At 40.7% G+C, this 27,969-nt stretch overlaps 1 protein-coding gene and 1 long non-coding RNA gene across 2 annotated transcripts; one reads left to right on the forward strand and one right to left on the reverse strand.

Annotated features, from left to right (window-relative positions):
* Nucleotides 1-101: 101 nt before the first annotated feature.
* Nucleotides 102-23,038, reverse strand: IFNGR1 (interferon gamma receptor 1). Its single transcript, XM_066248183.1, has 7 exons — nucleotides 22,820-23,038; nucleotides 12,146-12,260; nucleotides 10,571-10,734; nucleotides 8,599-8,771; nucleotides 7,468-7,657; nucleotides 2,818-2,942; nucleotides 102-1,209 (listed from the first exon to the last, which is right to left on the reverse strand). Exons 1-7 carry the CDS (start codon nucleotides 22,902-22,904, stop codon nucleotides 640-642), a joined length of 1,422 nt encoding a protein of 473 aa, XP_066104280.1. The 5' UTR covers nucleotides 22,905-23,038; the 3' UTR covers nucleotides 102-639.
* On the forward strand, nucleotides 22,974-27,969 carry LOC136316247 (uncharacterized). The gene is made up of 4 exons (XR_010727677.1): nucleotides 22,974-23,084; nucleotides 25,094-25,622; nucleotides 26,106-26,158; nucleotides 27,322-27,969. It is a non-coding gene; the product is annotated as an uncharacterized lncRNA (long non-coding RNA).

The raw sequence follows: 27,969 nt of genomic DNA on the forward strand, positions 1-27,969 counted from the left end.
ATTAGAAAGTGATTCTGTAGCATTAATGCATGGAAACGAGCAAATGGATAAAAAATATTCTCGTTAATGGCCTAAATGCTTAAATAAATGAATACAAAAAGCAAATTTTAAAGTTTATTTAAAAATCGTTAAATGCAGTGTTCCATAAAAGTTATATACAAGTTTTTATCTACAGACTATAAATTCTGTTGAATTCAATTTTAAATGCAATTTTGAAAAGCTTTCAGAATTTCTTCTGAAAGCAGTTAAAATACTATATATATAAACTTACAAAAAAAAAAAAAAAGAACCCACAGATGCACAGAAAAGAAAAAAATCCATTATATCCTTTGAAGCGGATAGAAAGGGCCCTGAGGAATCCGAGTCATAGGAAGCAGGGTTGTTAGAGAAGTCAGTTACTGCTAACCTATTTATAACGTTGAGATGCAACAATGCTTTGTTTTTTAAAGAGTATTCGCAGCTTTCAGATCAAATGTGACAGTGCCAGACAAGCTCTTCAGACTTTTCTCTATGCCAAGGAACTCCATGTGATTAACGGCAAAAAGACAATTTCTGAAATAATGATCTTTTCATGAAATCAAAGCAGAAAAACTGTTCAGGACAAGCAGTTCCTGACAAGTCGGTGCATCTTGGTTGACCTCATGAAAACCCTTTGGAACCTTCTGTGACCCTGTAACCGATCAAGGACTCTTTTCCTTCATTCACAGGCAGTTCTACAAACACGTGGGGTTTATCGTAACCAAAGGAGGTGGTGGTGTTTCTCAGCATTATGGGCTCTGGTTCTCCTGCCTTTATTTTGGTTTCATTATTTGGAGGAAATTCTGAGTCAGATAAGAAGCCCTCTGATTCCATAAGGCCGCTATCAGAACCATTTCTGGAGTGATAGGAGTTCAAAGTGACGCTGCTGGGTTCAGACTGGTCACTACTGGAAAGGACAGAATCCCCCCTCCGCACGGAGGTGACAGGGCTGCCAGGGGTCACGTCAGAAGTCTTTTCTTCAGTGGTTCCCACTTCTGTTTCACTGGAAAAGTCGTCTCTGTGTTCTACTTTTCCTGCAATTTCAGTCTGTGCGCTTGAAATTGTTGCCGAAGACAACTGCTCTTCCCAGACAACCTGCTCGTGTTCAGGGATAATCGGCTGATAGATGATCGGTGATATATCTTTTGATTCAGATTTTACCTCTGATGAGGCATTTTTTACCACAGACATCTAAGGGAAGAGAATTCAATGATTACAAATAATGAATTATTAAACTTAAGTACCTATCGACAAAAAAATGGTCTAAGGATAATGGACAATTAAATATACCACTAAATGGTATATACAGAATAACAGTATAATAAAATCTGGCAGTTGCCTTTTCTATTTAATGAAAATATACTCTATTAAGATAAGAAATGATTTTTTAAAAGTTACTATCTCATTCACAGGCAGTTGACATAAATACATGTTGACATAAATATAAAACAACAATACATGTTGTTTTGTGCATTACTTTTCATATGGATACATGTTACATTTGTAATGGGACTCCAGCTACTTTATATAATATTTTACCATTTGCCTTAATAATTATAATTTCTATTGGCTCATACAATTTCTTTACACTAATGATTAAATAATTTCTCTAACAGATGTTCAAGTGTTGAGAATTTTTACTATTTACAGAACATGTTGAAATAAATACTCTTATATGTCCTTTTATTTGTAAAATTATCTTTTAGAATGAATTCTTAACAGTGGAATCACTCAGTTTGAGGGTGTGGCAGGTTTATGGCACTAGGACTGCGACACTGTATGCTCACTGCACACTTATCTTCCCACCATGGCTGTGGGACCCTTTTCTATATAAAAAAAACAACGAAGATTTTATTTATTGATTTTAGAGAGAGAGTAGAGAAAGAGAAGGGGGGAGGGATGGGAAGCATCAACTCGTTCTTGTGTGTGCGTGACCCCAGCAAGCCTGGGGTTTTGAACTGGCAACCTCAGCGTTCCAGGTCAAGTTTCTGCCACTGTGCCACCACAGGTCAGGCCAATGTATGCCTTTTTAACAGCGTGTCCAGTTTTAATACTACAGCTACTTCTGGATCTTCGGGCTTATTTTTCTTTCTCTTACTAGTAAGGATGCGTATTGTAGTATGTGAACTGTCCACTACTTGTTGGTAGTTCTTATCCACTTTACTTAAATGTAATGTATCATAACAAATTTAAATGAGCCCTTTGCATATCACAGATATTATTCCTGTCATATTTGATTCGAAAAGCTGTAATTGTTAATCCTTTAAATGTTCTTTTCATCATACAAAGGATTTGGAATGTTAGAGGACAATGCCAAACTTCTAGTTGAATGTTGCTTTTGGCGTCTTTTCTTCTACACTCCAACCACAGTCAAGTGTTTCTGTATTTGCAAATTTTCAAAAGCCTTCCATTCCTGATGCTGGATCTTAGCCAGACTGTCCCTTAGTACTTGGACGAACTCCCTATCTGTCCTTCAAGACTGCTCAGGCACTCACTGGCATGTATATAAACCTCTGTATTTGAACCTATCACCTTGTCTACCCACTGAATACTTACCTTTTTCTCCCACTAGCCTCTAAGCTCCTTAACAGACTTGTTTAACTGTACCTTTGCCACATGTATAAGAAAGTCCTGGCGTGTAGTGAAAAATATGTGGTTTTGGATGTATTAAGATTTAATGATTTATGGTAGGTGACAAGCTGCTGACCATCATTCTACTTTAAAAAATTTTAAGAAACCATCAAAAAAGGTTCAAATCAACCTTTTAGTGTATATAATTAAAGAAAAATATTACATTACCAAGGACTTTGGTAACATGATAGTTCTTCTCTTAAATGGATTTATCTTCTTGATGTTACAATACACAACTACCAGGGTGAGTACTAGAAAGAGGGAACCCGCAACAAGTGGAATCCAAACAGAATCTGAAAAAACAGAAAAATCAAATATTAGAATTAAGATGGAACACTGCTATATTCAAATAGTTATAAAGCCTTTGATCTATTCTTACAGATTCCATCAGGTAATATGGCCACAGTGCTAAGGGACACTGACACCAAAGTCAGGCAAGATGAGTAAAAATTGCGTCCCTGTCCTAGATAGCAACATGACTCCCCAGCTCCAAAATTCTATGCTTCCTGCAACTACACTGTCACAACACAACATGAGACAGCTAACACAGCTTCTTACTAACAATTTACTTACAGACCCAAATATAGGTTTTCAGAGTTAAGCTTTTTCAGTTAAAGAGGCAAAAGAACTTTAAAAATATACAGGGTGGGCAAGAGCAAATTTATAGCTCTTTGTATGGAAAATAATACAATTAATAAATAATAAAAGTAAACTGTTTTGCATACTCACAACTGTAAATCCACTTTTGCCCTACACTATATTTTAATGTCTATAACGTGTAAAATAATCCAGTCCTACACCAAAGAATTTTGTTACATTTTATATTTATTTATTTGTTTATATTTTTTTAAGTGAAAGGCAGGAAGGCAGAGAGAGAGAGAGAGAGAGAGAGAGAGAGACTCCTGCATGCACCCTGACCAGGCTCCATCTGACAAGCCCCTTGCCCATCTGGGGCCACTGCTCGGCAACTGAGCTAATTTAGCACCTGAGAGGAGGCACTGGAGCCATCCTCAGCTCCCAGGGCCAACTTGCTTGAACTAGTTGAGCGATAGCTGCAGGAGAAAAAAAGAGAGTGAGAGAGAGAGAAAGGGAGGGGGAGGGTGGGGAAGCACATGATCGCTTTCTCCTGTGTGCCCTGACCCAGAGTTGAACCCAGGATTTCCACATGCTGGGCTGAGACTCTACCACTGAGCAAACTGGCCGGGGCCTATATTTATTCAAGATTGCAAATACTTAAAAAGATTTACAGATGTACACACACACACACACACACACACACACACACACACGGACAGAAAAGGTGCACAGGAATAAAGTCCCCTTTATTTTTCTTTCAGAAGATTTGTTTCAGAGCACATGCATCTATAATCACCATTATGTATTTTTCTCTTATGCTGCTTTTTATTTTCACAGCACAATCTTCAGTACTTTTATTATCAGTCCTCTGTCCCAAATTAACAGTACTCTACATATTGTGGTGATGTTTGGCCTTTTTAATGGCATTTCATTACTTTTAATTTCTATTCCAAAGTTACCTCTTTGGAACAGCAATTCTGGAAATTACTACTAAATGAATGCTTGTATCACACCTGTTACAGAATGAGAAAACAATTATTACAATAATAGAAGGTAAAAAAACCCCTACATAACTAAACTAGCACTGGGCTTAGAAGCACTGGGCAGGCCGGATGCTGCTATGAGCCACAGTGGCGCCACCATGTGGTGAATCAGTAGCCCAGTTTACACTTTTCTTTTTTTAAGTATATCTGGGTCATTTGCATTATTTTCAATTTTTGTGTATTAAGGTTTAATTATTCAAAAGAGCATCAGGCAAACTATGTAGCATAAAATGCACCTCACTATCTTAAGTTACCTATTTGAAACCCTCATATAATGGCTTAAAAGTTGTACTACATTTCAGATGTTTGGACTGATTCTTCCACCTAGATTTCCATTCTTATGAAGATATTTGTATCATAAGATTTTTGCACATTTAAAACCTAGAAAATAATTCTAAAAACATCTTAACACTTGAAAAAAATATACTGTACACACAAAGACAGTCATTAAAACATGGTTATTTTAAAATCTGTAAATAATCTAAACATCCAAAAGTTGGGGAACATTAAATGGAATACAATCAAATAATGAAATATTCTACATTAAAAATATTTAAAAATATTAATAAAATATGTGAAATAATATGGGAAAATAGTTATATGTTTAAAATTAGTATATCAAATTATATACAGGTATTGATCGACTTATGACCTATGCAACTTACGACCATTCAACTTTATGACCACAATCACTAGCCACGATTTTTCCGCGTCTGGCAGCGCAAGCGTTGCCCAGCTGGGCATACGACAGTGCAGACCAGCTTCCGGCAGCACTACCATCTCCGCATGCATCATTTCAACTGTTATCCCAGACTTGGTACAGCAATTTGTGTTTTGTGTCTGGGGTATTTTTCATCAAACCCCTCCCAAGATGTCTACCAAGAGGAAACTGTCTTTGTCTTTGACTTAAAATTTTTCATAACATCATTTCACAGTACTGTACATATAGCCTACTCAACTTATGACCAAATCGTGTTACGACTGGTCTGTCGGAACCAATCATGGTCGTAAGTCAAGCACTAGCTGTATACTATACAATATTATCATGGTTATGTAGAAAGAGAAAAATAGGATGAAAAAGAACAACCAAATTAAGTATTTGTTTGGATGGTAGAACTATAGATAATTTTATTGTCTTCTGGATTTTTATATTTTACAAATTACTTACAATGAATATTTAAATTTGAAAGAAAGGCCCAAATTTGTGTTATGGTGTCTGCCACTTGAGAATGCCAGTTCTAAAGTTCTATTATATAAATATTCCCCCCATAAAAGCAAAGGATGATGAAAATTTTTAAATGCTATAAAAATGACCTACTAACCATTATTTAAACTAACCTATAATTATTATTATTATTATTTTTATAGGGACAGAGAGAGGGACAGATAGGGACAGACAGACAGGAACGGAGAGAGATGAGAAGCATCAATCATCAATTTTTCATTGTGACATCTTAGTTGTTCATTGATTGCTTTCTCATATGTGCCTTGACCGTGGGCCTTCAGCAGACCAAGTAACCCCTTGCTCAAGCCAGCAACCTTGGGTCCAAGCTGGTGAACCTTGCTCAAACCAGATGAGCCCCCACTCAAGCTGGCGACCTCGGGGTCTCGAACCTGGGTCCTCCGCATCCCAGTCTGACGCTCTATCCACTGCACCGCAGCCTGGCTAGGCTCTATAATTTTTTTTTAATATTAATTGTCAGTGCTTGTATAGTTCACATCACAAAATTTTAGTCAATTAACATTCTTGCTATTCAGTTTTTAAACTTTTGTCCCATAAAGAACATACATAAATATTTATATATCATCTTGCTATATTGAAGGAATAAATTAGACTTATATTATTATGCATAATCCTGAAATGCAGACATTTATGCACACAGCTTTATGTGTTTATTATATTTTTTCTTTCCTGCATGAAATGGATATCACATGCTTTTGAAATTGGTTATTTTATATCTTTTAATGCCTGAGAAATGGTCTACAGTGGTCCCTCATCTACTGCAGAGGTTAGGTTCCAGAAACCCTGGCGACAGGCAAAAATCTGCGAAAGAAGTAACTTTATATTTATTTTATTATTTATATGTATTTTAAAGCTTTATTTCTTTTTTTTTTTTTAAAGGGACAGAGAGTGAGTCAGAGAGAGGGATAGACAGGGACAGACAGGAACGGAGAGAGATGAGAAGCATCAATCATCAGTTTTTCATTGCGACACCTTAGTTGTTCATTGATTGCTTTCTCATTTGTGCCTTGACCGTGGGCCTTCAGCAGACCGAGTAACCCCTTGCTCGAGCCAGTGACCTTGGATCCAAGCTGGTGAGCTTTTGCTCAAACCAGATGAACCCACGCTCAAGCTGGCGACCTCAGGGTCTCGAACCTGGGTCCTCTCATCCCAGTCCAACGCTCTATCTACTGCGCCACTGCCTGGTCAGGCTTAAGGCTTTATTTAGATTTAATATTCTTTTAATGTTTTAATTAATATTTTTTATATTTTTTATATTATTTTCAACTTTTAGGCTAGAAAGTGTTTATTTTACTGCAAAAATAATTAAAATAAATATATAAAAATACCTATATACCATAATATAGTGTAAAATCCATGACACAAAATTAGATATATACAAATTAAAAATCTGCGATAGAGTGAGACTGCGAAAAGTGAACCGTGATGTGGCGAAGGATGACTATATTTGTAATTTGCCTTCTTTTTTTTTTTTTAGTGAGAGGAGGGGAGGCAGAGAGATAGACTCCTGCATGTGCCCTGACCAGGACCCACCTGGCGAGCCCACTAGGGTGCGATGCTCTGCCCATCTGGGGTGTTGCTCAGCAACTGAGCTCTTTTTAGCACCTAAGGTGGAGGCAACAGAGCCAACTTGCTTCAATTAAACCATGGCTGCAGGAGGAAAGGGCAAGAGCGAGCAAAGAGAGAGGGGGAGGGTTGGAGAAGCAGATGGGCACTTCTGCTGTGTGCCCTGACCAGGAACCAAACCTGGGACATCCACATACCAAGCCAATGCTTTACTTTACCACTGAGCCAATCAGCCCAGGGTGGTGGCCTATTTATAATTTTGAACTTCTCTTAGGCATAGAATTATTTTTAATAGAGTGGAGATTACTGAAATTGCAAATTTCCTTTTTTCACATTATCCTACATTAGTTACCACTCCCTATATTTAGTAAAAAAATGGCAAGAACTTACCTCCTATTCTCTTATAATCAAAAATGGTAAGACAAAGTTCTTTGGACTTTTCAGTTCTAGGAAGCCAGTTCTCTATAACTCCTTCTACTGAAATACAATACTCAGAATTCAGGGAGGACACTGGAATACTTGACTGGCAATGAGTCTCATAGCAACCATCTTTTATCGGTTTGCACGTTCTATCTTTGATCTGTAAGGGAGAAAACACAATGAAAATCCATAGCTCCTTTTAATCTGAAAAAAAAATCACCATACTTATATTGACGCAAAACCTTGAGAAAACACGTATGTGTTGAATGTTTTCATGTCTAAGAATAGAGTGGACATCAAATAATAAATCAGCCTGACCAGGCAGTGGCACAGTGGATAGAGCGTTGGACTGGGATGCAGAGGACCCAGGTTCGAGACACCGAGGTCGCCAGCTTGAGTGCAGGCTCATCTGATTTGAACAAAAGCTCACCAGCTTGGATACAAGGTCACTGGCTTCAGCAAGGGGTTACTCGGTCTGCTGAAGGCCCATGGTCAAGGCACATGTGAGAAAGCAATCAATGAACAACTAAGGTGTTGCAATGAAAAACTGATGGTTGATGCTTCTCATCTCTCTCCGTTCCTATCTATCTGTCCCTATCTATCCCTCTCTCTGACTCTCTGTCTCTGTAAAAAAATAAAAATTAAAAAAATAAATCAATTTGTTATTTCAATATAGTATGATACTGTATGTATATCCATCAAAATGTTCTTTATAGGGATTTCTCTTAAAAACAATGAGTTCAATTAGAGCTATGTGTAATTTTACATCACAACCAATAAGGAAGAAAAGATTAAAATTATCCTCAGATTACCAGTGAAGAAATTAAAATACACTGGTTAACATCCTAGACTAGGGACATGCTGTTATACAAGGCAAATGAAAAACTTAAATGTGTTCACTTGGCCATTGTTAACGATTAACTATACCACCAACTCCATTCAATTGAATTTATATACATATTTCATATTTCTTATCAAACCCTAGGATCCATAAGTCTTACATGCATATTCATAAGCATTCTACTTTCTTACACTACATACAGAAACAATTTATGCTGGTGAAAGAAATTTCCATTTTGAAAAAGAAACAGTAACACCTACCAGACTTCCATTTATTCTCACATACAGATTGTATATGTATGTGTAACAACTAATTTCTTCATAACATTCGGCTTCCAGCTCTTCTCCATTTTCAGAAACTAAAGGATGCAGTATATCAATAATGATTTGGTCATCCTTATGTCTGATATCTACTTCAGGTGGTCCAATTTTCCCTGGGGGGAGGGGAGCAAAAGGAAGTAGAATTACTTAGCCCTGGAACTATACAACACATTGATATAAAATTACCAAATTAATCGACCTACTCTTTTGTTGTTGTTCTAAAGCAGAACCACATTTAAAACATTCCGAAAAGATCTAGAAGATATACTAAATGTCCTAAATAAAGATATGTTTAATATATCTTCTCAGTCAAGGAGTGTTCCTATCTAATCTAAACTCCTCTTTAACAGTTTAAATTCATTTCCAGTTCTAAAGCAAAATAATTGGTCCTGAATCCTGGTAAAACCCTTGATAAAAAACAAACAAACAAACAAAAAATCCCAACAACAAAAAAAAACCCTTGACATAATGCAAGCTCTGGTAGATTATTTTTTCTTTATCTTTGGCTCTGTAGATTTACAAAAATGGTTTTCTAAAAATGTTTCAGAGAAGGCATTTTGGTGATCTTTAAACCATTACAGAAACTCTTTGAATCTCCAAAACCTATGGATGTCTGGTATGAAGTCTCTATAACTATTTCCAACTACTGGGCCATGAACCTGTTTGCCAGAAATTTCTTGCCAGTCTGCAAAAAGAGTTAACCACCCTGATGTTGTATGAAGATTATAGACACAATGATCTTAGTCCAATTCACTTATGGTCAGAGTGATTTCTGCCTTAGTGGTCCCCGAAATAATTCTTTTAGTTTTACTAGTCCCCAGGTGTAAAAATGTTGAAATGCACTGTTCTATAAAAGTTTGCTAAACATACCAGTTTTTATTATGAAAATGAGAAGTAGGTATTCATTCATTCAACAAACATTTATTATGTGTCTCTGATGTTTGGGACTTGGTTGGCGAACTACTTAACTATTCTTCACATATTTATTGGTTGCCTACTGTGTGCCAGGCCCGTCTGTTTCTATTCACTAATGCAGCCTCAGGGCTAGCGTGCTTTCTGGCATACAGTGTGCCTTTGATAATCTAAGTGAGGACAATCTGACACACAGAGGGTCTAGTTACCAGATGACCTCTGCGGAATGAAACTACTTCAAGGGCAAGTAGAGAGAGGGCTGTGGAAGAGACCCGGCAGGCCCAGTCTGGAGAGCCGGAGCAGGAGGCACTGCTGGATAGTGAAGCACGCAGCTGAAGGAGGATGGCAGTGAAGTGAAGGGGGGGCCCTGAAGGACCAGAAGCCTGTGAAGGATCGGGTGACTAAAGGCTTCCTACCCGGGAGTGAAGGGACGAGAGCTACAAGACAGGACGTTAGTCAGAAAAGAGCAACTGGCACTGAAGATTCCGCAGCTTGAAGTGATGATAAAGGTCAGGTATCCTATAGCAACGGGATGCTGGAAGCATGGAGAGCTGAAAGTCACTGGGGCTGAAGAGATTACAGAACTCTGATAATTTTGGTAATGTTTGAAGTTGGTATTAAAATCCCCACAGGCCTTGAGGCTTTAAGGTAGAGAGGAAAGGTAAGAGCAGCTGCCAAAGTCCTCAGTGAAGGTAACTCAGTGAATGACCGAGAGGACAGGGAGAGGAAGGGCGGTGCGGATTCTAGCAGGACAGCACTGATGCACGCATTGACATGGACAGGAAATGGAACAGTGTAGTAGGAGCGAAGTGATGGGCACCTCTTAGCCCTATTTTATGGGGTTTGGGAGAAGAGGAAGATAAGAACTCCCTAAATTGCTCCAAATGGTTCTTGGGCATTATAATAATTTTTAGCAACTCCTAATAAAAGCTTATATATACAGAAGACAAGTGCAAGTGCTCTCAAAGTTAAAATTTAGCTGTATACATGTTCTACTCACCATGTTGGCACAAAATAAACTCCTTTGACTCTGCATAGGCTGATTCTTCCTGTCCAAGCCTGGCTTTAACTCTGGCCCAGAGATTATCTGCTGGGTCAGTAATCATGGACGTGATATTACAGTTCTGATGAGTGGTATTGCAGGCATGAATCCATTTTGCTTCTCTAAAATAAAGACAAATAAAGAAACAAAAAAGTAATTATTATTAATACATAGACTTGAACCATCTCCGTCTATGCTTTGCTTTTCACTCACAGCACGAAGATGGTAGAACGAGCTAAAGAATAGGATGGAGAAGCTAAACAAAGTAGAAATCCCTTTTGAACTCTTTGGTTAGAAGTACTACAGCCTGACCAGGCGGTGGCGCAGTGGATAGAGCATCAAACTGGGATGCAGAGGACCCAGGTTTGAGACCCAGAGGACGCCAGCTTGAGCGCGGGCTTATCTGGTTTGAGCAAAAGCTCACTAGCTTGGACCCAAGGTCGCTGGCTCGAGCAAGGGGTTACTCGGTCTGCTGAAGGCCCACGGTCAAGGCACATATGAGAAAGCAATCAATGAACAACTAAGGTGTTGCAACGAAAAACTGATGATTGATGCTTCTCATCTCTCTTTGTTCCTGACTGTCTGTCCCTATCTATCCCTCTCTCTGACTCTCTCTGTGTCTCTGTAAATAAAAAATAAAAAAAGAAGTACTACAAATTCCTTTACAATAAAGAGTCTCAAATCAAATTATAAGATCTGTACAAACCATATTCCACGTGTAAGTTTTTAAAAATCTACTTTTTTAACTCGTTTTCATTAACTTAATCATTACTTAGTTACAGAATCCAACACAGTATAAAGACTTTTAGCACTTGTCAAATATTTTTTTGAAATCTTTATCTTTTTACTCAACAATACATATAAACTATAGGAAACAAGATGACATTTTTTATTTTAGCGAGAGAGAGGAGAGAGACACAGGGATAGACAGGGACAGATAGACAGGAAGGGAGAGAGATGGGAAGCATCAACTTGTTGTGGCACTTTGTTGTTCATTGATTGCTTTCTCATACGTGCCTTCACTGGGGGGCTCCACCTGAGCCAGTGACCCTTGCTCAAGCCAGCAACCTTGGGCTCAAACCAGCAACCTTTGGGCTCAAGCTAGTGACCAGGGGTCATGTCTATAATCCCACACTCAAACTGGTGACCCTGAGCTCAAGCCGGATGAGCCCACGCTCAAGCAGGTGACCTCAGGGTTTTGAACCTGGTTCCTCAGCATCCCAGGTTGATGCTCTATCCACTGCCCCACTGCCTGGTCAGACAAGATGACATTTTTAATACAGAAATGTAAACTTTATTTATTGGGCCTTAAAATCTAGTTAAATAGTCATACTTGTATAATTTAATTCTGACAAGAAGAACAAAGTGGCAGGAAGTATTCTGAAGAGAACTAATTTGCATCCTTAGTTAGGACTTCTGAAAGTCTACAAGCAATTCAGGAAGTTTTGTCACATGAAAAGGAACCAGAGAGTTTTGGAATGCATAAGGACCAAGACAAAAGCAAAATAAAAAGGATAAAAGAGTAACACTCACTCATAGGTCTTCACCTGCACAGTAAAAACTGGTGTCTGTGGCGTGTCTGGGTAATTCCAAGACACGACAGTATTCAAATTGTAGGCCTCAATTTTAACATTGGTTGGCACAGGCACTGTAAGAGATTCAAAAAGTAAAATGGACAATAGTAAGAAATTAATATTAACATTTAAAAACCTTACAGTAAGAAGCCATGTTAATCAAATATTAAAAAAATGTATTTTTTTAAAAAATAGAATTTATCAGAATAAATTTTAAAAATTATTTAAATTAGGAGATGGCTATAAATTAATTTTATTGAAAAATGAGTTCTGATTTATTTTTAATTACTGAAGCAACACTGTGATATAAGGGAAACACAAATAAGTATGAGGCAGTAAATTCCTATAACGTTTTAGGAGTTTTTAAAATAAATGCACTGCTTGTAATAATCTCAATTCATTTAATCACTAGAATTTTCTATAAATGATGCTACAGATTATATTCAATGTCTATAAAACTGCATTGGCTAATTTCACTCTAAAATTCCACCAAACAGGCTCTCAACCCTACACCCAGCAATATTACACAGTTAGTACCTTTCTACAGCATAAGACGAGATGCCTAATGATCGACTGAAGGAGCCACTAGCTAACTGTTCCAATTTCATGAACACTTTGCCCTCTGGGGTGGTGCAAGGCTTTTTACAAAACAAACCCAGTATTTCTTATTGCCTTGGCTCTTTTGAACTGTTTCAGAAAACTTTTGCTGATAAGATGTGAGCCACTTGAGGTAACAGGCAGACGTTACTTTAACATCTTTCATCAGACATTACCAAAACTATAACGTAGGTATTAAAAGTAAGCATTTTCCCCCTGGTCCATGTAAAAATGTGTCGTCCACCACCCCTTGGAAAATAACACACACACACATACACACACTCCCTTCCCCCTCTGTCTCCCTCCTGCCTCCCCTCCCTTCCTTCCCTTTATGAATAAACATAAAGGTATAATATATAGTTAGCAATATGGCCCAAAAGGAAAACTCTAAAACTGAGACTCATAGACACAGACAATAGTACGGTGGTTTCCAGAGGGAAGGGGGTGGGAGGAATGGCAGGGCCGTGGGAACATGCAGTGATGGAAGACAGTTCGACTTTGGGTGATGGGCACACAATTGCAATAGTGATCATGTACTGTAGAAATATATACCTGAAACCCACACAATCCTATTAACCAATGTCACACCATTAAATTTAATTTTTAAACTGATTTACTTATACAATTAAAATAATTATACGAATGGTAATGTGGCCAAAGTTCAGTGGCTTCCTAACATAACTTAACATCCTCCTCAAAAATTCTAAGAGCTACAAGTATATTTTTTAAAGCACCCAGATGATGATAATGATAATCACTCAGGTTTATATTGAGTAGGCTGCTCTAATAAGAGAAATATAACCATCCTAGCTGGGTACATCAGTTGGTTAAAACTGCAACCCAAAATGCCAAGGTTGCAGGTTCAATCCCTGGTCAGGGCACAAACAAGAATTAACCAATAAACACATAAATAAATAGAACAACAAATCGATGTTTCCCTCTACATTTCTCTCTCCTTCCCTTCTTCTCTCTCTAAAAATCAATTTTAAAAAATTTAAGGAAAAAAGAAAGAAAAATATTCCCTGAGTTGGACATTAAGAAATCTGGGTTCTTTCCTGCTATATTACTAAATAGTTATTTCAGATTTCCTCATCCATTGAATGAGGTGTTAATTTCACACACACGATACTTGCTTTCTGTTGAAAGAAACACTTAAAATACAGTATATGACAAGTTATACTGAAGCTTCTTTAATAGGGTTTCTTTTTATTTGGTATGTTTGTACCTCAGCTTTCTGAAACAGTCTAGTCTCAAACAGCTTATAATCTGTTGTTGAGAAGGAAATAAAAGGCACAAGCCTGGGTTCAATTCAACATTACTATCAAATAATAATCATACATATAATCATAATTTTGCAACCATATAAGAATGAGAGGTGCCTGATGCTAAAAATACTCATAATGAATCTGAATTTCCTTCAGAAGCCATTTCTTAATTTTAGCATCTTTTGTCTCTCCAGAGGTTGAGAAATTTCAAACAATCAGGTCCTGGTTTCTTTTCACTTAACAGTCTTTTTCCCTTCCCTTTCTCTGGTCCTGCAGTTACTAGAAGCAAGAAGAAATTACATGGCATCTTCAGCACTTTGGTTGGAAATCTCCTTAGTTAGGACATGCAGCTCACCAGACACATTTCATAGTGCAGCTAAGCTTTCTGCTACTACATAACGGAGATTTGCCTTCCTCTGGTTTCCAATAATGACAAGTTCTTCCCTTCCTTTTAAGCCCTTTAAAAAAAAAACTACTCCCAAATGGAATGACTTTTTAACTGTAGAGACTCAATCTGAAATTTCTGTTTGAAGAAAGGGCATGTAGAACTCAATCTATACACTACAATATCAAATAAAGTCCATTTATATTTAAGAGGTTACTGACTCATAAAGCCACAAATAATTGTAGATTTGTATAGTTAGATTAGTTTTTAATGCAAATCAAACTATGTTTCCCATAATTTAAGTAAAAGTTTGACATGATTAGACTAGGACAAGGACTTAAATCATAGCGTTCAAAGTAATCAAAACAGGTGGTAGGAGGAAGAGGTTTCGATGGATTACACAGACAGAAATTACTACTACGTTAAAGGAGAAACTTTTAAATATTTACACTAAAGGATGTAACTTGTGGTTTTAATGCTACCAGAAGAGAAACCATGCGGTTATTAGACATCTGCCTTTGTCATTTTTGCTAAAATAACATAATAGACATAAGTAATTTTCTCATTAAAACACAGAATTTTGTAAGCTAAAATTTAAATTGTTACATATTCTGATTGAAATAATTAAGGCTTACAACAAAACTTCTACTCATAATAAATGTAACTTATGAAAATAAAAATACATGTATTAAGATTCTACCAGATATCATGAAATAAAATAATCTTACAGATTTCCCCATCTTTTCAAAATACCCATAGTTTTTTAACTCACGTTATTTCCGGATAAGAATTAAGAGTTACTTCATGCATATGTTCATACTATCCAGAGTAAACTAGCTATTTTAAGATATGCTTCCTGGAACTCTTCTAGAAACTAGCTGAGGATTTAACTAAACCAAACATAGGAGAGAAGAATCAATTTTTCATTAACACTCAACTACAATGAAGAAAAAAAAGAATTATGACCACATGCAACTGTTTCCTCGTGATAAATTAGAAGAGACAGGATATGAAAAAAGAGCAAAGGAGAGGACAGAAAATACTGATGATCAGCATGTAATAAAGCAGTGCCACTAGACAGGGCAATGGGGATGTCACAAAGGCCAACATACAGCAGCCAAACCAGTTCTGTAAGCATTGCTGGAGAAGGTAGGGTGGAGGGGGAAGCAGACAAGACATCTTCAGGATGCTGATGGCCAGAAGTAGGGCTAGCTGCTACCAGTGCTCTGTCCTATAACCGCCCAAGCACCTGTTGCCTTTGCTCAGACTGACAGCCATCGTTCTTCACCAACTTGAACACACAGCAAACAATGACTCTAGAAGATGTGTACGTCTGTGGCAGAACAGAGCTCCATACTCCATAGACACCATACCAGAATCTGCTTACCAGCCTCTTTAAGGTAAGGACAAACTGAACAGCAAAAAGAAATGAGAATAAAGGGGCTGGTTAAGTAAATTGTTTTTGTGAATTTGAAGCCACCTGATACCACAACTCAAAAACCAATGCTCCAAGTTAAAGCACCCAAACCCACCCACCTGACTGGTGGTAGCGCAGTGGATAGAGCATCGACCTGGGATGTGGAGATCCCGGGTTCGAAACCCAGAGCTCATGGAGCGCGGGCTTGCCTGCTTGAGCGTGAATGTGCCACCTTGAGTATGAGCTAGCCAGCTTAGGTGTGGGAATCATCAACATGATCCCAAGGTCACTGGCTTGAGCAAGGGGTAACTGGCTTGGCTTAAGCCACCTGGTCAAGGAATGTATGAGAAGCAATCAATGAACAACTAATGTGACACTATGAGTTGATGTTTCTCATCTCTCTCCACCCTCTCTCTCTCCCTCTCTACTTCTTTTCTCAATCTCTCTCTCTCTCTCAAAATAAATAATAAAATTAAATTAAAAATAAAGCATCCAGACCCTTTCTTGAATGAGTAACTTTCAGATAAAATATCTCACACCCTCCCACAGTGAAAAATACCAAATTAATACTTATGCATTTTTTTCAGAATTTTTACAATCTACCTCCTGAATGGTTTTATGATGTTGATAAATGGCTAGTTTTCTTAATGCTTCTCAACTTTTTCTCTTAGCAAGTAGCAGTATCTCCTAGATTAAAGATAAAGAAAGACACTTTGAGGGTTCTTACATACGATGTTTGAAGTGTTCATAAAAGGTTTTGTCATTGAAACATTCCAATATTTGGGGGCTTTGAACTTCATGAATCATATATCTATCACTTTGTGAAAATAAAAGTATTTTCTTTATTTTTCTTTCCGTTTTAATGGGCTATAATTGACATACAGCATTGTGTAAGTGTAAGGTGTACAACATATGCTATATATATGCTGCAAAATGATAACCACAAAAAGTTTAGTTAACATCCATCATCTCATACAGAGACATGAAGAAATAAAAGAGAAAACAAATGTCTATTTCCTTGTGATAGAACTTCTGGGATCTACTCTCAGCAGTTTTTGAATATATCATATAGCAGTGTTAGTTGTAGCCATCATTTTGTACATTACATCCCCACATTATTGTCTTGTACCTGCAGATTATTGTCTTATACCTGCAGAAGTTTCAGAAAGGTTTGAATGAGGACACCTAAAATACACTGCTCACAAAAATTAGGGGGTATTTTATTGCTTCATATTCATTTTGAAATATCCCCTAATTCTTGTGAGCAGTATGCTTCAAGTCTACTTTACCTTCTATGTACTAGTTCCTCAGCTGGGTCAAGGCCTCCAGTATCCTGCGATCTTCTCATGCCTATCTATCTTTGAGACTATTCTGGTTTTTATCACCTACTCTTATCTCTTAAACGATGCAGCCCAGAAATGATGCAATAGCTGTAAATAAAATACTTTCTTTCCTCTTTTTTTAAAAGATGGGCATATGGAATAGTGGCTTATAGTGAACTTGTAATTAACTAAAATTCCCCAGATCTTTACTAAAAACAACATGTGAGGGTTTTTCTGACCTGAAACACAGAATTTTACCCCTGGCCTTTTATCCAATTTTATCTACTTGGGTTTGCTTGGCATGTCAATGAATTCTAACTGGAATAGAACCATCTAGTCACTGACAGTAGTCATTTCTCAAGACTAATTCCCTTCTGGACTAAGTCATTCTAAGTTGAGAAATAATTTAGGAACTGAAAAAAAAGTAAAAGAGAACTTTGCAAACTATGGAAGGAAAAGGGTGGAAGAAAGAGTTAGTTGCTGAGCCTAAATTTCTCCTATTAATCTGGGTGAATTTTTTTAAGCCAACACGATTTCATATATAACTAAACAATTTAATATTTTAAAATATATTTGTTAAAATAATGATGCATATTACTGAATGATCATCACTGGCATATATTAAACACTTCCAACAGAGCAAGGAATGTGCTCAACTTTTTTATGCATTTATTTCAGTTAAGTACCTCAACTACCCTTCCAGGGAGGTGAGAGACCTATTTTTACCAAGGACAAAACAAAGGCTTAGAGTAGTTATCTAAAGACAATATGTAAAGTTTTATTGATTTTTAATTAAGAAAAGCTGCCTAAGTGTCATTTTTGTGATAGTTTAATAAAATAAGAGGAAAATAGCCTCTCCATATAAATAGGAATTGGAGATGGTTGTTTTCTGATGATTTTACAAGCACCTGCTTCAAGTAATTTTGCCAGTTTATTATACTATCTCAATTAAATGATGGCCACTGTTAAATCTGAACAATGTATTAAAGTAAGTCATTTCGTTAGAATGGACATGACTAAAATGGATACCATATATTTGTGTTACTATGCATTGGGATAATCTAAAATAAAGGCAGTCCCTTAATAAGAAAATTATAAGTAAACTGACTCCTTCCTGTCAGAATTTCATTTAATTCTGGTTTAACTACCATTCTGATCCACTGAAATGGAACCATGAATTATTGATCTAGTTCATACAACAAACTGCATTATTATTTATTGCTGTGTGCTGCCAAATTTTATAAGATAGCTCTTTAAATGGGTTGTCCTTTTCTTGAATTCTCTAGGTATTCTGTTATGTAGAACTGAAATAGGTAACTTGTGAAGTCCATATGAATCATAAATCAGAGTAAAGTGAAAAAAAAATTATTAGTAGTATCTGTTCATGCCCTGGCCAGTTGGCTCAGCAGTAGAGCATCAGCCTGGCATTTGGAAGTCCCAGATTCAATTCCCAGTCAGGGCACACAGGAGAAGCGACCATTGGCTTCTCCACCACTCCTCCCCCCCATATCTTTCTTTCTTTCTTTCTCTCTCTCCCCCCCCCCCCCTCCTATAGCCATGGCTCGAATGGTTCAAGCAAAGTTGGCCCTGGGTGCTGAGCATGGCTCCATGGCCCTGCCTTAGGTGCTAAAATAGCTCTGTTTCCAACCAACAGAGCAGTGGCCCAGACAGGCAGAGCACTGCCTGGTAGGAGGCTTGCTGGGTGGATCCCAGTTGGGCGCATGCAGGAGTCTGTCTCTGCCTCCCTGCCTCTCAATTAAAAAAAGCACAAAACACCTGTTCATTAAGTGTAATTAAAATGTATTATCTTAGATATCTGGAATCTTTGAAATAAAACAGAATCCAAAGAAGATAATGAGAAATTTAACACTCCCAGAGCATTATCCTAAAGCCAGAGATGGAGCAGAAGCATAGCTAAGAAGTGGAGAAGGTGAGTTAAGAGCCCCATGTGTGTGCTGAAATAAAGCGTGTGCTTTGGACAATACCCAGGGTGGGAGACCAAACTGGAAGAAGGTAGCCGCTAGCAGACACTGACTCACTTAAAATACATACACTGCTTTATATGTAAAAGTGAATGAAAAATAAAACACTGCTGATTATTAGGTGACACACGTGAATTTGTTTTCCCTATAAATTCACTTAAGAAATAACAACAAAAGCGCGTAACTGTAATATATTCCTTACCGCTTGGATTTTTCAGAGACTGGCTGTAATCTCTTGACTGTTCCTGTTCCTACCAAGTCCCCTCATCTAAGATGAACTTCCAAATATACAATCAAACCCGCATCAGGAAGAGTTAACACGAACTGGGCGGATAGCTTGGCTGGTTAGAGCATCATCCCAAAGCACAGAGATTGCCAGTTTAATCCCCGGTCAGGGCACATACCGGAGCAGACTGATGTTCCTGTCTCTCTCCCCCTTCCTCCCTTCCTTTCTCTAAAACCAATACAATAAACATTAAAAAAAAAAAAAAAAAAAAAAAAAAAGGTTATCACATTGAGTGTGTATCAAGTGCCAGGCACTGGAGAGTCAGGGAAGTTAACCAAGAGCCAGAAGCAGATTGTCCTTATGGGTTTTCCTCCTACACTCTGCAGATACTGCATTTTAAACTAAGTTTAAGCCTGACCAGGCGGTGGCACAGTGGATAGAGTGTCGGACTGGGATGTGGAAGGACCCAGGTTCGAGACCCCAAGGTCACCAGCTTGAGCACGGGCTCATCTGGTTTGAGCAAAAGCTCACCAGCTTGGACCCAAGCTCGCTGGCTCCAGCAAGGGGTTACTTGGTCTGCTGAAGGCCAACGGTCAAGGCACATATGAGAAAGCAATCAATGAACAACTAAGGTGTCGCAACACACAACAAAAAACTGATGATTGATGCTTCTCATCTCTCTCTGTCCCTGTCTATCCCTCTCTCTGACTCTCTGTCTCTGTAAAAAAAAAAAAAAAAAAAGCATAGGCCTGACCAGGTACTGGTGCAGTGGATAGAGGATCGGCCTGGGATGCAGAGGGCCCAGGTTCAAAACATTGAGGTCACTGGCTTGAGCACAGACTCATCCAGCTTGAGTGCAGGGTTGCTGGCTTGAGCATGGGATAATAGAGATGACCCCACAGTTGCTGGCTTGAGACCAAAGGTCACTGACTTAAAGCCCAAGGTTGCTGGCTTGAGCCCAAGGTCTCTGGCTTGGCTGCAGCCCCCGGGTCAAGGCACATATGAAAAAGCAATCAATGAACAACTAAGGTGCAGCAACAAAGAACTAATGCTTCTCATCTCTCTCCTTTCCTGCTTGTCTGTCCCTATTTGTGTGTCTCTCTCTCACTAAGAAAAAAAAAGGGCATAGGAAACACAACAAAATCTAGAGAAATGTACTAAAAAAACTAGACAACTGTCTTGAAATGCATTGAAAAAAAGGGGGTGTCGTCAACAATTGTGTTTAAAAAATGCTAGTATACAGAAGGCCACGGCAGATCTTTCTGTGGGGCGTATGCAGACAATTCAAACTCCAGGGCCTGCTTCCAGGATGTGCAAATTGTGCAGTCACAGGAAGCTCCACATGCCTTCTAAATGTTCATCCAACTGTCCGCTCTTCTCCATTTCAACTGCTTCTTCTCATTGACTCCTCCTAGACTTAAGCAGCAGCCTAACTGGCCTTCCTCCTTTGATTCTACTACCAAACTATTTTATAAGATGAATTTCTAAGTGACATATCTAATCTGCATAAAATCATTTCTCCTCTTAATCTAGGCTACCCACTGACTTGGGCAAGGTATAGTAAGCATATCACTTTGTGAGTTCAGCACCTGTACTTCTTCTAGAAACATTATTTCTCTTCTGGGAACCCCCCCTACTGCCATCCCCTGAAACATTTACTTCCCATGCGAGCCGGCACCTGCCCTAAGCTGGACAAATCAGAGCCTTTCCTTGGTATTTTGTTAGGATGAAAGAATCTGCCAAATGTCAAAACCCAAAAGCTGTCAACAGCCACGATTCCTGCCAACTAGGGAAAGATGTTAACACTAAAAAAGTTAGAAATAAAGAACGGAGAGTTTGGCAGTTTGATTTCCTGGTTCAGCTTGCAGAGGCCCAGCTGGCATCTCTATCTTTCTGTTCAACTCTTGCTTAGACTCTCTGAGCCAATCAATTCCTCTTTTAGTCTAAGTCAGGCAAACCTGTATTTCTGTCGTACCATTCCCATCATGTCACCCCTTGGATCCTCACACACATATTCTACAATAAAATGCTTAATATTCCACTAATTCCACAAGCTGTTCCACACCTCTTCTTCTGCACACACACGTCTCTGCACCTCCAGTTCCAACTTGGGGGGGGGGGGTCATCTTCTCATCTTTCCTGACTCCTCTGGTCAGAGCCAGGTACCCACATGTTGCTTTCCAGTAGTCTGTGCAAGAGGCTCAAGCTCTTAACACAATGTACTCCAGCTGCCCTTATGGGTGACTAACTTGCCCTAGGTAATGGCAGTTTGCAGAGCCCACTGCCAGACTCCCCTCAGACTCCTCACTGAGTACCAGCGGAGTCTCTACAAGTCGGGCAGACCTCTCTGTGCCTCAATTTCTCATCTGTGAACAGAGATACCAATAATGCCTACTTTATAGGGTTGCTGTGAAAGTGAGACATGATGAGAACTTAGCAACAGTGCCTAGCACCTTGTAACTGTTAGCTACATAACCCTGATCCTTGAAAATAAAAACTAAGTAACTCCTATTTTTGTATTCCCAACACCTGGTATAATCTAGTCTGTCCCAAAGAATACGACTACCTATTTGTTTTCTTGACTTTGAAAGAACAAGCCACGGGAGAGCTGGATATGAATGCAGCACACCTAACAGGAACTCATGGATGAGTCATGGCACAGAGCTTCGGACCCACAGTCTGCCAAGGCTGCTGGAGGCTGGGCCTCCCTGACCTCTTCCAGGCGAGTCGAGTGCTAGCTGTGGACACAGAGGAGGTACTCGTGACTAACGGGCTTTCAGATAATGCGGGTTCATCATCTGGCAGAAGCAGTTTCCTGATTTTATCAGAGCTCCGAATCTCCATCACACCGAGCTTTAGAAAAGCGTATTCTTGGCATCTGTTTCCCGGGAAACCTCCCTAAACAGGCGGAAACAGGATGCTCCCACGGACTAAGCTGCGTAAAGAGACCGCCGCCTGACACCTGGCTCCCTGGAGCCCGCCCTGCGCCCCGCACAGGCCAGGACGCTAGATGGCCAGTGACCACACTTCATCCTCAGCGGGCGAAAGCACAGCTGCGCTCCCATCCTAAGAATCTGGGGTCCACCCTAAGAGTAGTAGTAAGTCATCACCGGTGGCCACGGCTTACAAATGCTGGCCGGGAGTCTCACTCATTTCAAAACGAATTACAAGGACTGAAGAAGTGAGAGGCGCGTTTTGCTGTTTTGGCAACAACGGAAGAGGCGAGAGAAAGGGAACTGAAGAGTGCGAACCGCACAGACCCGGAGTCGCCTCCCCGGAGGCCGCCGCCGCCACAGAGCCCGACGCCCCAGGGCGGCCGAGAACCGGGGCGTCCGGCAATGCGGGTGCGGCCCCGCCGGGCGGGGCTTCCTGGCAGGGGCGGCTTGCTCCCTTCTCTCCCGTTCCCACCCGGCCGCGACCCTGCCGCGAGCGACAGTACCTGCGGATAGCTCCGGACCCGCGACACTCAGCTCAACCCTGCTCGCGGCCTGCGTGACGAGGACGAGGAGAAGGAGGAGAGCCATGCTGCCCCGGAGAGACTCCGGGTGCGGCCCCGAGCGGGTGCGGGTGTCCGCCGGCCCGGCCCTGGGCCTGGGCCTGACGTCACTTCCGCCGCCGGAACCAGAGCTCCAGCGGGACGTCGGGACTAGACCGTGAGGCCGAGATTTTGGATCGGGAGGCAGGACTAGTTCAGGAGGCTCGAGGTGAGAGGGGGGACGGGGAGGGGCCAAGACGGGAGGCGGGGCCAAGACGGGAGGCGGGGCCAGGACGGGAGGCGGGGCCAGGACGGGAGGCGGGGCGGGGTCAGGCGTGAGGGCAAGAGTGAACTTAGAGGCAGGTCTAAGGTCTGGGAAGGGGATCTCGGGCGGGGAGGGTGAACTAGTAGGACAAAATAGGCGAGGACAGGCCAGTTGCGAAGTACCACGACATTAGGGGCACGACAGACGATGGTCGCGACCTAGGCTCAGGGATTTGTGAGGAACTTGGGTCCAAAGGTTATTATTATGTTTTTTTCCTGCTTGGCACCACCTCCCGCGATTCTACTTCCTATTTTCTCAGTATCCTGGGTTCGCAGAACTTTGCCCTAGCTCTCAACCCAGCCACAATCATTTTACCTCATTACACTTTGCCATCAGCGTCTGGGAGTCTGAGAGTTTAGAACAGGAAAGAGCTGTTATGTGCCTCCTCTAAATCCCTGCATTTGTTTTTGAGGAACCTGAAGTTTCGCTAGTGAAATGTTTTGTGCAATCTTCCTCAGCCCAAATCGATTTGGCTTGGCCGAGAACTACACTATTATTGGGAGGGGGAAACAACTTGTATTATCTTTTCAGCAAAATCAAATAGGAATTTATTAAAAAGCCTCTCATCATGAGATCTGTCCACTTTCTCATCTGCTATTACTCTGCAACACTCCCATCCAACTCCAGGCACAATAGATGTGCATAAAGCTAACCACCTCATCTGCAAGTCTCTGCTTATCATGTGCTTCTGCAAAAATTTGAAATTACAACCCACCTTCCCTTCTTTTTATCCTGCCCTACTATTTTTTCATGAGCACCTTCCTTCCCACTCTACAATATGCATATTGATCATTTTTTTCTCTCCATGTTAGAATGCATGTGTAAAGCCAGTAGGCATGGCTACCACCACAGATGCCTGGCCCGTGCAGGTTCGCATTTGATTCGGACAGGCGGTAATGAAACAATGGAGCCAAGAACTGGTGGGCCATTAGCTTTTATCCTAGCTTGCACCCGGCAGGCAAGAAATACACACAATGGGAAAACATTTCCCTTTCCATTCAGGGCTCCCAAAGCCACTGACTTAATCCAAGTATTCCTAGAATCAAAGGTTTCTACCTCACCAGCCTTATTCACCTCTGTTCTCCATCTCCTTCTCTCTGCACAAACTGAACAAATTGGCTTCTCCTTCAGCACTCCGCCATCTTTTTTTTTTTTTTTTTGGTATTTTTCCAAAGCTGGAAATGGGGAGAGACAGTCAGACAGACTCTGGCATGCGACCGACCAGGATCCACCCGGCACGCCCACCAGGAGCAATGCTCTGCCCACCAGGGGGCGATGCTCTGCCCCTCCCGGGCGTCGCTCTGTTGCGACCAGAGCCACTCTAGTGCCTGGGGCAGAGGCCAAGGAGCCATCCCCAGCGCCCGGGCCATCTTTGCTCCAATGGAGCCTCGGCTGCAGGAGGGGAAGAGAGAGACAGAGAGGAAGGAGAGGGGGAGGGGTAGAGAAGCAGATGGGCGCTTCTCCTGTGTGCCCTGGCCAGGAATCGAACCCGGGACCCCTGCACGCCAGGCCGACGCTCTACCACTGAGCCAACCGGCCAGGACCAGCACTCTGCCATCTTGGCTGCTTCTCCACTCCTCCACGTGGCCTTTCCCTGCTCTTGTTTTATAGTGTAGAAATCAAAATCTTTAATTCAATATACAAAGTCACTTATCTGAGGCATAATGGGATTCCTCATGAGAGTGCACCATCCCACATCATGCAATAGTCAAGGGTGCAGGGAAAATCTTAGTTTTAAAAAGATCTTAGTATTAAAAGGGTGGGAAAGGCTTAGTCTTAAAACTAAGCCTTAGGCTATAAGGACCCTGCCTGCTTACAACCTGTCCCCCACACCCAATGCAAACTATAAGCGAGCAAACATATATATCATATTTACAAATTTATTTGACCAACATTTTCTATATTTGGCGTAGTCTGTGGCAGGATTCAAAACAGATTGGTATGGAGTCACCACCACCTTTGAGCAGTGGAGTAGAGGACTGGTTGCTGTTATGGTTCCCCAGGCTATCCTTTTGGGGACTGTAGGCTGGCTGTCTTTTACAGCCATGCGTGAGGAAACCAAGAGCTCTGTGGAAGAGGCTTCCTAGGACCTGCAAACTGAGCAGTGGAAGGAGCTGGAGCAAATGTGGGAGAAAGAGATGCCAACCCTGGAGCTGGAGCAAGCACCAAAAAAGGCCGACCAGGTTCATGAGATTCACTTGGAAATGGAGCAGCTGCTGGAGGAGGATTCACAGGTTCATGACTTGGAGATTGTCCTAGACATTGTGAAGAGCCAGCAGCAGTGAGAGGCCAGGACTGAGGCTGGGGCCTGGGCTGCAATGCCTGTGGAGCAGAGGGCAACAGCGGCCCGGGGCTTAAGCATGGCAGCAGAAGCTGATGTTTTCAGTTCATCTTTGGAGGATGAGGAGAATTGGGCTGGAGTTGCAATCTGCAGTCCAGAAGGTGAGAGCCCAGCAGCAAGGAGTACCTACTATGCCCTGGGTAGGTTTATGATTTTGGGACATAGGGATGAATGCCATCATGCTCTCCAGAGCAGAGATGGAAATGCTGATTGCCATTGCCACGTGCTCCTCTTTGGGACAGTGTAAGACCTGCCAGGATGGCATGGATGAGGGGGGTGGCTGAGGACCCATGTGTGTGGACTGATTCCTGTACTATGACCACAGTGGGCACTGGCTCCTTTGTTGGATGGACTTACGGATTTTGGACAATGTGAAATACCCTGATGGGGGTGGGGAGAGACTTTGCTGGAGGCCCTCCTTCTGCCCAGGGAAGCTTTTCAAATGGCTAGAAAGAAGGCAGAGGACATTTTGTGCTTTTGGCAAAGTGCTCAGAGACTGGTGAAATGTACCTTTGTAATTGTTGAAATTGTATGATTTGTCATGTTGTTGTACTTTGTATAATGTGCCTAATTTCCTTGTGCAGGAATACCAGTACTTTAGATTGTGAAGCGAAAAAAAGGGGTGGAATGTGGTCAGGTAAGTTTGTAAATATGATATATATGTTTGCTTGCTTATAGTTTGCATTGGGTGTGGGGGACAGGTTGTAAGCAGGCAGGGTCCTTATAGCCTAAGGCTTAGTTTTAAGACTAAGCCTTTCTCACCCTTTTAATACTAAGATCTTTTTAAAACTAAGATTTTCACTACACCCTTCACTGTTGCATGATATGGGGTGGTGCACTCTCATGAGGAATCCCATTTTGCCTCAGATAAGTGACTTTGTATCAGAAACTTCCTTGTTTGTATATTGGATTAAAGGTTTTGATTTCTACACTATAAAACAAGAGCAGAGAAAGGCCACATGGAGGAGTGGAGAAGCAGCCAAGATGGCTGAATGCTGAAGGAGAAGCCAGTTTGTGCAGAGTTTGTGCAGAGAAAAGGAAATGGGGAACAGAGGTGAATAAGGCTGGTGAGGTAGAAACCTTTGATTCTAGGAAACTAGGATAAGTCAGTGGCTTTGGGAGCTCTGAATGGAAAGGGAAGTGTTTTCCCACTGTGTGTATTTCTTGCCCGTCAAGTGCAAGCTAGGATAAAAGCTAATGGCCCACCAGTTCTTGGCTCCATTGTTTCATTACCGTCTGTCTGAATCAAATGCGAATCTGCATGTGCCAGGCGACTGTGATTGTGGCCATGCCTCCTGGCTTTACATTATGCTCCATAGGGATAATACCTTTGGCACTCAGAAAATATTTATCAATGAAAGATGCATAATTACACTGGCATTAAACATAATTTTAGAGAAAAAAACATTATGAAAATACAGTACATACTTGAGAGAAATTATTAGCTGGATCATTTTATTTACATTAGTAAATTCCTTAGCTCAGTAAGTTTCCAACTTCAATGTACAGTGAACCACTTGGGGCTGGGGGTCTTGTGAAAATGCAGATTTGAATTCAGTAGGGCTGATTCAAGTTGGGGCTTGAGATGCTACATTTCTAACAAGATAATCAAGGAATGCCAATGCCACTGGCTCTAGGGCCACACTTTGACTAGGAAAGATTTAACTCCATTTAGCCTAAATTTCTGGGAATAATTTGTTTGATGTGTTTATGATCACCATTTTAGCACATTCAGGCTGCCATAATGATGTCATGGACTGGGTAGCTTATGAAAAATAATTTTATTTTTTACCGTCCTAGAGGCTAGATGTCCAAGATCAGGATGCCATCCTAGACAACTGAGGGCTTCTGGGCTGCAGAACTCTTGTAATCTAACAAGGTGGAAGAGAGAACAGTTGCTCTGTAACCTCTTCTACAAGGACACTAATCCCATTCACGAGGATTCTACTCCCATGACTTAAGCACCTCCCAAAGGTCTAACCTCCTAATACAATTATGTTTGAGAGTTAAAACTCTAACATATGTATTTTGGAGGGACACAAACATTTGGACCATAGCACTCACTATAGGAAAGGCACCTTTATTGCCGTTATAAGGATGCATGGATAAATAAGAACTGATCTTTACTATTTAGGAGTGTAAGGTCAGTGGATAATGGGAAAGGTCAGACCCTCGAACTTTGGCTAGGACTGCCCACAACCAAGCACGCCAAAAGAAGCTTCGCAAGAACCCTTTGGAAAAAAGCGACTGTCTGTCAGCCAGTGAGATTTCGCTACATCATATTAGCCCGACTTCCCTAGAGGACTCCTTTAAATATCTCCCACACGGTTTAATCCTTGTGACTTCCCTGGCCTCCATCTTTCCTCCATCTTTCTTTCTTCGGGGCCAGGGAACCTTGCTGGGCGGGATGCTTGCTCTGTACTCAATAAAGCCTTTTGCTATTCCACA

The sequence above is a fragment of the Saccopteryx bilineata genome, chromosome 12 (assembly GCF_036850765.1).
Source record: "Saccopteryx bilineata isolate mSacBil1 chromosome 12, mSacBil1_pri_phased_curated, whole genome shotgun sequence".
NCBI lineage: Eukaryota > Metazoa > Chordata > Mammalia > Chiroptera > Emballonuridae > Saccopteryx > Saccopteryx bilineata.